The 13609-nt window shown below is 40.5% G+C and overlaps 1 protein-coding gene across 1 annotated transcript; it reads right to left on the minus strand.

Moving 5' to 3' along the window:
* Nucleotides 1–6765: 6765 nt before the first annotated feature.
* On the minus strand, nt 6766–11845 carry LOC147890991 (GABA transporter 1-like). The gene is made up of 7 exons (XM_087389795.1): nt 11554–11845; nt 11106–11336; nt 10211–10308; nt 9729–9915; nt 8005–8135; nt 7670–7906; nt 6766–7396 (listed from the first exon to the last, which is right to left on the minus strand). Exons 1-7 carry the CDS (start codon nt 11741–11743, stop codon nt 7016–7018), a joined length of 1455 nt encoding a protein of 484 aa, XP_087245921.1. The 5' UTR covers nt 11744–11845; the 3' UTR covers nt 6766–7015.
* Nucleotides 11846–13609: the final 1764 nt, after the last annotated feature.

Below are 13609 nucleotides of genomic sequence, written 5' to 3' on the forward strand. Positions count from 1 at the left end.
CATGATACTCTGAAACCCTTTTAGAGATACCCACTTTCATTCATGGCTTTTCACATGTATGCAAATCAGTTTCATGGGATCCTCATCACTCCGTGGACATTGGTTTAATTTTGTTCAGTCGCTGGTTGACTGTAAGATTTTGGAGTCTAATATGCGCAATTCAAAGTTGGGTTGCTCATCCATAGCTTAGGATTCCTCATTTACCTTACTTTTTTCCCCTTTACCTTACATAAGCTCTCTAATAAGTTTGTTCATAAGGCACTGCATCTTGAAAAGGCAGTTTTGGGAACGACTCAACTGGAGTTTATAGCTTGCCTTCTACTAAGAGGATTTCTATTAATTGTCCCTTGGATTTGTGCAGGTCACTGTGCCTGGTTAGCAATCTAAAATCAAAACTATAATTGAAATAAAGGTATGATAGCTTTTCTTTCTCTGCTCAATAACCCATCTGTTCGCAAATTTTCGATAAGTTGATAAGCATTTTTTTGGGGGGGTTTCTTCTTCACGTATGTTCGATGTAGTGTCGTCTTTTCATATAGTATGTCAATGTCATAACATTTTTATTCTTGATATTACATGACTATTAGATATCGACGTAGTGTCGTATTTGGCCTTTCGACATAATACATCGATCATCTGATTTGTAATGTAATATTTCAGTCAATTACTTAGGCCATGCATTTGCATGGTGCTTATCTTTCCGCATTGGATCGTATTACTCGATTATATGTGCAGTTAAGTAAGTAAGTCTGCATTTTGACATTTGGTTGTAATATTCAACCTTTGATGTCATTACAAGGTCGACTCCTTTTCATTGTTTTGAAACTAGCTCGACACTTGGTCGTATCATTCGACTGTATGTGTCGTCTCTCAACCTTAGAAGAGTAATAGGATTCAACACTTTGTCGTTTATTCGACTTTTGGTGTTGTTCCTTAGATATATAATTTATAAAATAAGTAGGCTTCGACACTAGGTTGTTTATTCGGCTTTCAGTGTTGTCGTAGCTTATTTCATAAAACAAATGTTTAAACTTCGACACATGGTCATTTATTTGGCTTTCAGTGTCGTTGTAGGTTATCAGTGTTGTATGATAGTTTCGGCTTCAACACTTGGTCGTTTATTCGACTTTTGATGTTGTTGTCCTCTTTGGAAATATTTTGTGTAGAATGTAGGGGACCATTGCATAAATGCTAGTGTGTAGAGGTTGTAAACTTTCCAATAAATATACATCCGAGATTCATGCTCATACATCTAAGGTAACAATGCTAGAGCCAATGATATTTGTGTCTTTGATTCATGCCTATCCATGGGGTCTTTGAAAGCTGCTTATGTATAAGGATTCTAAGTTGAATCTTATCTTTAATCAGTTGTGGGTCATCAACCATTGGATACTATTTGAAATACTCTTCCAATGTTGATTATCTAGTGTCTAACACACACTTCTCCACACACTCAAATGGTAGGCCCATGTAAGCATGATGCAAATTTAGGGGACTATGAGCGTGTGTCAACTGATGATAAAATCATCGAAGCATTGAAGAAGGGACTAAAAAGTGCTCAAGAAAGGTGTGAAAGTTTGCATATGAAGCCAAAGGGTGAGAATATGAAGTGGTGGATGGAACCTTGGTCAAATGGATTTGCAGATGCATATTCACAAGAATCTGATTCTGCAGAAGAAGACCAATGTCAAGCAGATCATGTGTCATAAATAGATGATAATGACAACGATGCCTCCATAAGTGAAATCAAACATGTGGTGGATTCTCTCCTAGATGAACAAGAAGCAGTGAGTCCAGTTGTTACCCCCCCTCCACCGCAATACTGCAAAGAGCAAGCCCAACTATCCAACACCTCCCGTGTGATAGTGACTTCTCAGTCAGCTTGAGAGCAGCAAGGGAAAACCATCACTCATCATCCCCCTTACTCTGAATTGGGTGGCAATACCATCAACCAAAGTAAAAGACAATACATTCATTTTTGGGGGACAACCCAGGGTAGAGTACCTCTTATTGACTCCAAATACATTCAATTTAGAGGGACAACTCAAGGCTGAGAACCTTTATTTAACTTAACACAAACACACATAGCATAGGGGCCTAGAAAACCCAACCTTGGTCAAATGGATCCTCATCGTCAAGAGGCCGTGGACCTCTGCTGTAGCTCCATGTATCTCCTTCGGGGGCTCTTCAGTAGCCAATTTTACAAAGCATTCAATGACGATATATAATATTTATTTCTTGCCAAATACAAACATCTACTAAGTCATATCAAACCATGGTATTAAAACCATAGAGGCTACATTCATACAACATCTTGTTGTACCCGATGCCAAAATAGCATTTTCAAACTTGCTTAATGGCATTCATATAAACAAAAGTACCCAGGCGGTTGCAAATCATCCACTTTTGTGATTCAAGGTCCTACAAAAAAATAATTCAAAAAATCCATCGAGACAAATCAAACTAAACTTAGCGCAGAGTAATAATCGTAATAAAGCTTTTATCATATTAGAAAGATTACAAAGAAGCCCCTACCAAGTGCGTTTAATGCCCCTTTACAAAGTCATTGAATACATTCCAATCATTCTCATCTAAAGTATACTTATTGCTATTACACTCATAGGTGAGGTTTGCCAATGCAATTACGCTCTCAATATTTATCATGTCAAGGTCTGTAAGGTCATATGTGAAGCATCTTGAACCTTTTGCCTTTTGATACCACCCAAGCTGGACTTCTACTCCAAAAGGTCTATCTGAAAGGTTGAACCCTCTTTTGTATTCCACATACCCCCCACCAACCTTTCTCCTCATTTTTTAAACTCGTCCAAGGTACCATATAGCTTGTGTTTTCTTTTTTTGCAAAGATCTTGGATTGCATTTCCTTTTGCTTTTCCTTGTTTTGTGTTCTTCATGAAAGAATATGGCACAATCGGAACCTATTCCAAATAGGTTCTCATTTGATGTAGCAAGAGGTATATCTTCCTTAGAGTAGTATACTCCTTGGCAAACCCTTGTGAGTCTATCTTTAGAGAGTGTGGGATTTCCATTAAGTTGGCTTACCAATGTGGACTTGAAGAGAGTTTTACCTATCATCCCTTCTCCTAGCTAAAGCACCCATACATATGGTTTTGTAAAAAATTAAAAGATATAAAGCATTTATAAAAGCTCCCAATCTTTCATGTAGTATTTTTATAAAGGTTGTTTCTTGAGCTCTTTACGTGTTTCAAGTGACTTTGCACAATTCTTTGCTCTTGGTGTACGGCACACATGATTTGTCTTGTTTGATATTTGTTCCTCTTAATTTTTGCACATTTGTCTTTATTCTTTGTTTCTCTTGCCTTATGGCATCATCAAGACACAAACCCATCTTAAACTTATGCATTGCCCATTATTGCAGTCGGTACCTCAATTTTTTATGTGTAGATTCAAATAATGCAGGTGATGTAGAGATCTTGCAGTCTAAATATCTCATCCTACCTAAAGGGACTCCAAAAATAGTAGTGTATGACTCACATAAGGACTTTTAAAATTCCTCTAGGAAAATAAATATACTTACAGAAGGGGATTTATAAAATTTCCCAAAATTTACAGAGAGGATACTAGGAAATACTACAAATAGGTTACATAGGGATTTAGAAAATAACCCTTGAACGCACGTGATATAGACATATTACACTAAGTGACCCCCCCGAGTCTAATATACAGTGTAGATGCGCTACTAAATGCATGTATAACCATGTTGATAGATACGTTAATAATCGCGCTAATAGACACGCCTATATTTTGTTAATTTTATATGTGCCTATAGACGTGCCCACTATTTTGCACGTCTATAGTTGCTTTGTGTTGTTGTGCTTGGGCTTTAGGACTCTACAACTAGCCAACTATGATAGTGGTGTTTTCATAAAGTCTTGTGTGAAATTTTGTATTTTGGTCTTTTTTTATGGGCTAACCGCCCATCACAAAATTTCATAGTTCAAGAGGCTGCTACATCTCTTTTTCCAAAAAATGAAAAAAAAGAGGTTGGAAAATCAACCCAGTCACCGTGTTAATTTGGGACCAAAAGTCATGAGGAATCCTAGCATCAAATGAATTTCCTTTTGGGAAGCACGTATTTTGGAGATATGCTAAGAAGGTTTGGTTCTTTCGACTGGCATGTTGCCCTAAATCTTACAGACCCCACTTGGCAAGATGTGCTTTATTTGAGGCTGTTTCCAAGTAATGATTTCCATTGAGACTACTAGTAGGAAGCCCGTGGCAAGCCACGGAGTAAAGGTATCTCAGCCCACACTGATCCAGACAATGTCCACAATCCCTAATTGCCTCATCGAAACTCTCTCCCATCCTAAATCTTTTGTAGACGAAACAAATCATAGTTGTTTGTTAATATATATCTACAAACAGCACAGTTGTTGATATATTTCAAGCAACAGCTATTAGTATGTATTGAGACTAATTAGCTAATGATGGATCGTTGAAATATGTGTGGCTCTGTGGTTATATATCAACCAACACCTGTTAATATGTATCAATGATTTATGAGACTAATTTGCTAAGTTCAATGGATCGTTGAAATATGTGTGGCTGATCTATGTTTGTTCATAAGTACGGGGCCTCAATCATTCTACATGTTGTTTGTGGAAAGTCCTGCATTGCAGTTTCGTTGTCTCGGATTTTTGGGTCGTTAATGGCCTTAATCAGCTGAATTCAGTTCTCAGTCAAGAAGAATTAAATCAGACGTTGCAGTGTGCATGAGATGAGCATTCTACATACCAACACATTGCCTTCCTTTCTCTCTGATATAATTCTCTCCCAAAAAATAGCTCACCTCAGTTCCGTGAATCACCTTCTTCCTCCAGCTTACCTTGACCAATTCTTCCCATCGACCTGCCTCTGCTTCCTCGTCGTCAATATATCCTTCTTCCTCATCTCCCTGCGTAGCTCTTTCATTCCTTCACAGTAAACTTGATCGTCCTTCATGCACCTTGCACCTTCCTTGCCTTCGACTCGTTCCTCCATCCACCTTTTGCCCATGTACCTTAGGCACCAACCGCCTCCTCCTCAGACCCTCCAACTAACATAAATCCCTGCTTTCCCTTTGATATATAACTATCTCCGCCGTCATTGTACTCCAAGGAACAGGCCATTTTTCAACGAAAATACCGACCTTTTTTAGACCTTTTTTTTTTAAACGGGTGCAAAGGTTGGTATAATTTACGTCGCTATTAGCGTCGAAAAAGAACGGTCACTATATAAGCGTCGCTATATAGCAACACTGGAAAATGTCACTATATAGCGACATTGGTAAACATCACTATATAGCGACGATTAACAGAAGCTTAAAAAAAACATTAGTGGGGGTAAAGAGGGCCACAACAAGCCCTCTTTTGCCCCACTAATATTTTTTTTTAAGTGAATAACTTAAGAATGTTGTTTGTTCCTTGCTACTATGCCCTCCCTCCCCTACTTAAATGCAGAGTCAGATGTGGAAAAGTTGCAGATTGTATCTCTCGATCGGGATGTCTCTCACAATTCAACTAATACGCTCCCGCATGCAGGGCTGCAATGAATACCACGTTCAAGAGAAATTGCTGACAAAAGAAGCCCTATCCCTGAAGGTGCATCCGAACATGCCCCGAATGGCGCTACTCCAAAAAAGTTTCAGTCCATGGAAAATTTGTCCCAATATTCTTTGCCAACGATTTCAGAGGGGGAGAAGGCAAGTGTTCAATCGGATCTTGAAAGCGCACGACAGCATGAAGGAATTGAAGAATTGGTAGCGCCACAAGAGCTCAAGGAATGCAACCTGTTTGCTGGTAAATGGGTAAAGGATACTTCGTATCTGCTATACAAATCAGAGAATTGCCCTTTCGTTGACGAAGGTTTTAGGTGCCAGGAAAACAGCCGCCCCTACGACAGATATATGAAGTGGCGATGGCAACCCTCCGGGTGCCATATGCCAAGGTAAAGGTCGAAACCGAGTTCGGGTTTTCTATGTGGATGAAACCTGGAAATTTCTTCCAACCTGCTTTGCTCCTGGATAAATCACTTGTTACATGCAATACCTTTTCCAGATTTGACATCAAAGATATGCTCAATCGAGTCTGAGGCTCTCGCCTCGTCTTCACTGGGGATTCTATTAGCAGAGACCAGTGGGAGTCCATGATCTGTATGTTAGCGGAAGCTATGCAAAACAAGAGCCGCATTTACGAACTAAACGTAGAGCCTATAACTAAACACAGGGGGTTTTTGTTGTTCTGATTCAACAGTAGCCATGATGATGATGATTAGGAGAGCTCTCCATTCAGCATTCTGAACGGAACACAAGAAGTGAAAGCGAATCGTGTGAGACTGGGGAGAGGATTGTGGTGAGAACTCTTCATCTTCTGTCTGAGACGGTGGAAGGATGGGTAGGAAGAAGGGACAAATGATGGTGTGCGGGATGATACAAAAACGATTGAAAGTGATGTTTACGATGGCTCAAAATTATCCAATGGCTCAAAATTCTTAATCAAATCCAACGATTGAAATGAGTATAAAAATCATCCAATGCCTCAAAATTTTTAATCAAATCCAACGATTGAAATTGCTCCAATCGCCCAAACCTCTCATCCAATGGCTCAAAATTCTTAATCAAATCCAAGGATTGAAATTGTTCCAATCGTCTTCCCCCAAACCTCTCCTTAAGAGAGAAAAAGATATTTGAGAACATAGAAAATGGAAGTGATAACTTTGATTATGTGCATTCGCTGGTGGTAATTTTTCAAAACGACTTGGTACACACTAAAAGAGGATGAATTGTTCCTCCGCTTATATTTATGCGTCATTTTACAGTCCCTTTACAGGCCAACTTTTGAACTTTTTTGTCTATATTAATTAGCTCTTTTGGAAGGAGCTCCATGACTTGTAAAGATGTAGATCCAAAGCTTTTATATATTCCGTATTTCACCAGCTTCAACAGAGAGCCTGGAAGTTGCTGAGTCAAAATCTCAATATTGTAGATCTGTTGTTTAATCTATACATTTGCGAAGAGCCTGTAGGTCCTGGCATCCGTAATGATCTGATGCATTGAGGCAATGCCACCCAGCACCATTGTAATTATAGCAGCTGTCATGATGCCATAGTTTGCCCAAAATGAGAATGTTCGAACGCTCGGCCTGAAAATGATGTTGTAGAAGAGCAGCGGAAGGAATATGCAGATTGGCGTGAAACCGACTGCACCCATGAATGCGCTGAACTGCACGAAGAATGGCAGCATTGCTGCTAATAGTGTAGCCAGGATGACAAAAGCGGATCGGGTGACCAGGCGAGCTAAAAGGTTGCGTTTGGAGAATTTGCCTTGCTTCACGTCTGCAGCCATGCATTCGAGCCGCTCAAAAGTGGGGTGCAGGTGGAGCTGAGCACAGAAACAATAAGAAATATTTGTGTTCAGTCTCTATATCTTGCGCGGTGGATAATGATCTAAGGATAGAAGACGTACAAGCGAGTCACATGCAAATTTATGTTCCTAGTGAGCTGTTTTTGCTTCCACCCTTTAAACTCATGCATACGGCATAGCCAGACTTATGTCGAGCTTTTCAGTAGGGCAGATGCGAAGAGAGCAACAAGAGAAAACGGTCAGCTGATATTGGAGAAAACTCCGCAGTCAAAATTTTCTATAGAGACTTACCACAGTGTAGACGATCAGTTGGATACAGGCACATGCATTCGCTACAAAGTAGAGCCATTTTGGAACGAGGGAGAATTTCCCCGGCTCGAACATATTGAGCAGGATGATGCCATCCGACCTGTTTCCAAAAGCCCAGTAGCCTGCAACGGCCACTGGGAAGAAGGTAGAAAGGGCGACGGAGTAGCAAACTCCCAATCCTTTGACCATCTTTTTCTCTACAGGAGCAGCCAGGGATGCCTGTTCAGCAACAACACTACTCGCTTAAGCACTTGAGATTCGTTTGTTGCTCGTCATTGTGCAAAGTGTAATCTCTTCATTCATAGATGTCTACTTACTTGAATTTCCACCACCAAAGGATTCGAGTACGTCGTAACCATAATTGAAATCGCCGTGAATATGCCAAAAATTTTCGTCGTCTCTGTGCCTTCAACACTGTACCTTCGGGGTGGCGCATCCTTTGAAAATCCTGTAAACAACATACTTTGAACCAGTTCCCAAACAACCCCCCGCCCTACTAAACCTAGGTACCATCCCTTTCATAGGCACTTTTTCTTTTTTCATGTTTTTTCACTTTGAACCAGTTCCCAAACAACCCCCCGCCCTACTAAACCTAGGTACCATCCCATTATCACATTGGCACTTTTTCTTTTTTCATTTTTTTTCATGCCAAAGGCAAGTGTTTAAGCGTTAGTTTTGGGTTTTCTATCTATGAACTTGAGAGGGGTGTTAAAGGTTGTCATAATCTAAGGGTGAGGTTGTCACATCTACTTTGGCACGCCTAGTGAAATTTTCACATGTTAAAAAGCCTAATTGTTTTTTAAAAAGTACCATGAGGACTTTGAACTTTTTTTAAAAAAAATAAGAAAGAGCCGGCTTATATTAAAAGGAAGAAACAAGATGCAAAAGGGGGTGGCCAACTGATAGAGCATGCTGCTCACGGCCTTCCTCTGGGCATGGCGCAGCACCCTAGAAATTGTCAAATGGTTTGTTGATCATAGCTGGACTGGACTATCGTGTGTGATAAAATTTACTCATCTCTCTGGGCTACTAGAGGGCAGTGCCAGGAGGCTAAATATAACCTCAGTGATCGGGAGAGTGAGCTGTAGGACTTTGAACTTCTCACTTGAACCCACCGTTAGGAAGCCCTCTTTCTCTTGTCATTGGTGGAGCCAAGACATACCCCCTAGGCCAACTCATAGCTAAAGCCAGTTTTTTTCTATTCTCACCCACAGATTATAGTATTCTACCCATGCATATTTTGTGAGTGTAGGCCTCTAAAGTGGGGGCAAAGCATGCCTTGAAAGCTTCCATAATAGTTCTAACGACCACTTATGGTTGCCCTTGGGGTTTCGTCGTCATTGGATGGCTTTCTTTTTTGCAAAGTATAGCCCCTAAGGTCCACGGTCACTTAGGTTGTTGAATAGACAATCGTATGATGCACCTTTACTTTGAAAAAGAAAATCTAGCACATCACTTTATGTTGGCCTTTTCTAACAATAAAAGGGCTTATGGCCCCTTGTCACATGTGATTTGTTTTTCTAAGTTCTCAAGAAGGCCTTCCTTCAATTTGCCTTAGTGTGTCGCACCCTCAAAATTTTTACTCCTTGTTGAGATTTTTAAAGAGACAAGAGGCTACACATTTGTAATGTGAGAAGAGGCTACACATTTCTTTTTAGTCCAATAGGAGGCTACACATTTGCACTTGGGGATTGATGCCACTAGTTAATTTCAACTTTGATTAGAATACTCCCACTATAGTCAATACCAAGTTTTCTCCATGAAAGAACACACAAGAAAAGAAACACATCCTTGATCCCTTGTTTTCAACTCATTTTCAAATTATGGGAGGTGCTCAGTTAACTTCTTTTCAACATGGCATGCCCCCTCCGCCCTTGTCCCGACCCGGCCCTTTAATCTCTCTCTCTCTCTCTCTCTCTCTCTCTCTCTCTCTCTTTCTCCACTCTCTCCCCTCCCAAAATGCGCTCCTTATTCCTTCCCCTCCTTATGCACATATTGACAAGTTGCAAATTGTAATCAAGACAAAGGTGCATGAGCTAACCTGCAATAAGGGATCCGATAAATGCACAAAGGCTATAGCCCAAGCATAGCAAAATCGATACTAAGTTGCAATGGCGCATCGAATGCATGGAAGGGATTTGAGAAAGTAATAATGCAAAAGCTCCAAAAACAATAATAAACTCATAGAGCTCCAATGTTCCTTCCTCATGGAGAGTATAATACATTTCCTGCAAAAGACAATCGTAAGTCAACTACCAACTTTTGTGCATACAATTAAACAAAGATTCAAAATTGTAAATTAATATTAAGAAACAATGGACATACAATCTTTATCCTATTATTATCATCTTTTGTGTATGGGGATCCATTTCAATATGTGTCTATGTACATAAGCGAACATGTATGTAATGCTTGCACCATCTATACGTGCACATACTTACACAAAGAGATATGTAATTGAGAGAGAATATGTAAGAGAGAGAGAGAGAGAGAGAGAGAGAGAGAGAGAGAGAGAGAATATACCTTCAAAGATTGACCACCAAGAAGAATGCCACCTATTACAGCCATAAAGCAAACACTAAGTTGTAGTGGAACAACAAGGTAATATGTCCATGTGGCACCTGCAAGTTTATGACAACATGATTAAATGTAGAAATTCCAAAAAGTCAAAAATAGAATCTTAGAGAGCATGGAAGATTGTTATAATAAAATTTCAATTAACCTCTAGATATTGTTATATCAAATCTTTTCATCACTTTTTAAAGGGTCTGTGTGTCTGTCTCTCTCTCTCTCTCTCTCCTCCCCAATGTTTACAAAAAATTGCAGACTATATACAATGACAATGCAAATTTTCAAGTTGGTCGGATAGATTTAATTTTGCAATATTTGAAATCCTTAAAACTTTTCGCATTTTAGTTGTATTTTGGACTTAAAACTCTAAAAGTTATAACAAAAATATGACAAGTGGAAAGTTGAAGGTGTCTCTATCTTAAAACTTCTTCTTGAACATTGGTCCGCCCCTGCTGCCCTTTGGATAATTTATAGTTGTAACATTTTATGAGCCATCCTTTGACCAATGGGATTATCGTTTATGCCAAGAGAAGCACATACGAAGCAGTTGCAGCAAAGTTTTTCAAGAGGTAGTTACTTGAGAGAAGCACATACGAAGTAGTTGCAGCATATTCTTTACTCAAGACGTATTTACTTTAAAATGATAGAAAACAGCAATTTTCCAATTATATTACTTTTTTTGAAGGAAGGTCATCAGACAAAAACTGTACGTGTCGAAGGCTACGTGGTGAGCAATAAATGGCAGGATCAGACTCCGAAGGGCATAACAATCGAAGTAAAGGCAGACCCGAGTACAGATTTAGTGATAACGAATCTATCTATGTAGAGGTAATTAGTCTTATTATACCAAGAACATGCTCGCTAAGATCACAATATCGAAAGGATCGCTTTCCCTTCTGTTCCATGTGCTCCATCGCCACGGATAAAGAATGGCATGCATAATATGAGACCGTAGCGCCCAAAGCCAGTGCCAGAACTCCAGGTCCCCAACCTAGTGCTGCCATTGCAAACGGCAGGCTCAACAGTGGGGGACCTGCTGTCACAGAAGTAAGGTGGTAGGCTGCATGCGTCCATGTGCCTGTTAGAGGACGATAAGAAGCTGTTTAATGACCTTCTTGAAAAGGCCTGATCGGATTGTACATTAAGCAAAATCTGCGTGTTTGCTTTTGCTAGTTGACAGCTATCAACCCATTCGTTGACAAGCTTAACACGCGAATGAGCTGAATCGACGCAAAGTGCCAGTGTTCTACGTTTGAACGATTGATATTTGCGCAGCTAAAATGAAGGCGGTCTACCTTTTGATTCCAGAGCGAAATGAACGCGATCATGGGCTTCGAGCTTGCCACCTAGCTTGTCTGTTCCCTTTTCAGTATTGCATACGCCCAGTTCGAGCTTTTCAGTCTCATTATACACGCAGACTACGAGCTGCTTAGCGCCGCAGCTGTCTGCGTCCTTGCTACCCCCGAGCTCCAGGAAGCCGCCCATTTACAGTCTAATCCGACAAAAATGCTTCGTCAGTCAAAGTGGCAAAGCAATGCAGCTTTCGGCCGGGTCCAAAACGTCGTGAGGCTCGAAGCAACAGACTAGACAGCTTGGAAGGAGTAGAGGAAACAGACATGAAGAGGTCCTTTTATAGTTGAATAATAAGGACGGTGAGACGATGCAGCACGAAATCTTTTTGCGCGAGTTCACACTTCACACCATGTCCTACCTGTGCGGTAAGCAAAGCTGAACCTGCCTTCTAGCAACCAAACGTCACGTAGGACCACACAGAAAAAACAGTGTCGCTCCTATCAATTATTATTCATTCCATCACTAATCGCAGTAGCTGGTGCTACGGCCACTTCTCGCAGTGGGGTCCTGAGCTGTCAATCCTGAGACTGTTAGGAAAAGCGAGACGCTAGTGACCATGGCTGTGCTTGATGCACCTGTCCAAACAGAATCAAAAGAGGAGCATCTCCACAATCTACATTGACAGTAGAAAATTTAACGGCGTTCAGCAATTTACGTAATCTGCAAGGCATCTCACTCTCCGGGCAGCTTCATTTATTCCTATAAAAACCAACATGAATTGCCATCCACATACATGACCACAATGTGAAGCTTGTCGCAAATTCCGGACATACAATTATTGAAAACGGGGTGGAAAGATTGCTGAACTTAGCCGCAAAAGCGTAATGTTGATTCTACCCGCGTGTGCAATTCCACAACGGCAGGGAACTGCAGATGAAACCTGTGCTGAGCAAGGCAAAGACAGCATTAGCTAGCGCTTATCTTACGATTTAACTGGCAGTGTTAATCGGTCTATTATGCGGCCATGCACACGTACGCTTATATAAAGCGTAAGTCCTACCCTAAATAAATCTGCGCCTGGGTATACAGTTGTCTGTGCAAGAAACAGTGAAAAGGTGTTCTAACATTTTGTAGCCATTTTGATCTTCTTCAACACAGACCTGTAGACACGTTGGAGTAATCCACTGCCTAGCAGCTGTCACAGTGTGCCCACTGCTATAACATAATGGCCGCATGTGATGTAATATTCCAGTAAGGAAAAACCAACATCCAAGCAAAGGACACTAGTTTACATCCTTCCAAAAGCATGACATTCTCGGTTTCTTACTATAAAATCTCAATGAGGATTTTGGTATTCTTTTTTTTGGTGGCTGGCTGCCCCAACGTTGACAACAAACACCACGCGTACGAAATTTGCTCCTAAACTAAGGGTATCCTATATGATGGAAGAAGCGTACAACTATACTGTTGAAAATGAAGTAGCTGCATTTATTTTAAGCCAGTCTAAAGAATAAGACACCCAAGGAATCTCCCCATAAAGACGCTTTCCATACATCGCGTGCATAGGTTACAGTAGTACTAGTAGTACTAATACTACTACCACATGTACCAGGTGAATATCAGTACGGGTTACGTGAGCTTTGTCATAGTTGGGGGCACCTCTAAGAGTGGTACTTCATAGACCCCCCGTGCTAGTTTTGGGGAACCATTGGCCGGAGCATTGGATAAGCGAGTACACCCTTAGAGAATCTTCAAGGAGGATGGCTTGCCTTCTTTAGATGGCTTGTAGTCGATTAGTATAAGTGCACGAGTTTATGGATGATTACGAATGAAAACATTGAAGACAATGAAAGGAATCTAAGTCATATGACATCTTTAATACATCACATGCATACGAGTACGAGGGATATTTAGGAAAAGAGGCATGGTGGAAAGGATCTAGGGTAGGGTGAGGGGAGTACCTTTAATGCACAAGCAAGAAAGAAAATATATTTTAAAAAGAAAAGATTGTGCGTTGGTCAAGAGGATTCAAAAGTGTAGCATTTAGTAATCTCTCAT

This window comes from Dipteris shenzhenensis, chromosome 18, assembly GCF_047967505.1.
Source record: "Dipteris shenzhenensis isolate YYH24624 ecotype China chromosome 18, Dip_SZ_1.0, whole genome shotgun sequence".
Taxonomy (NCBI): domain Eukaryota; kingdom Viridiplantae; phylum Streptophyta; class Polypodiopsida; order Gleicheniales; family Dipteridaceae; genus Dipteris; species Dipteris shenzhenensis.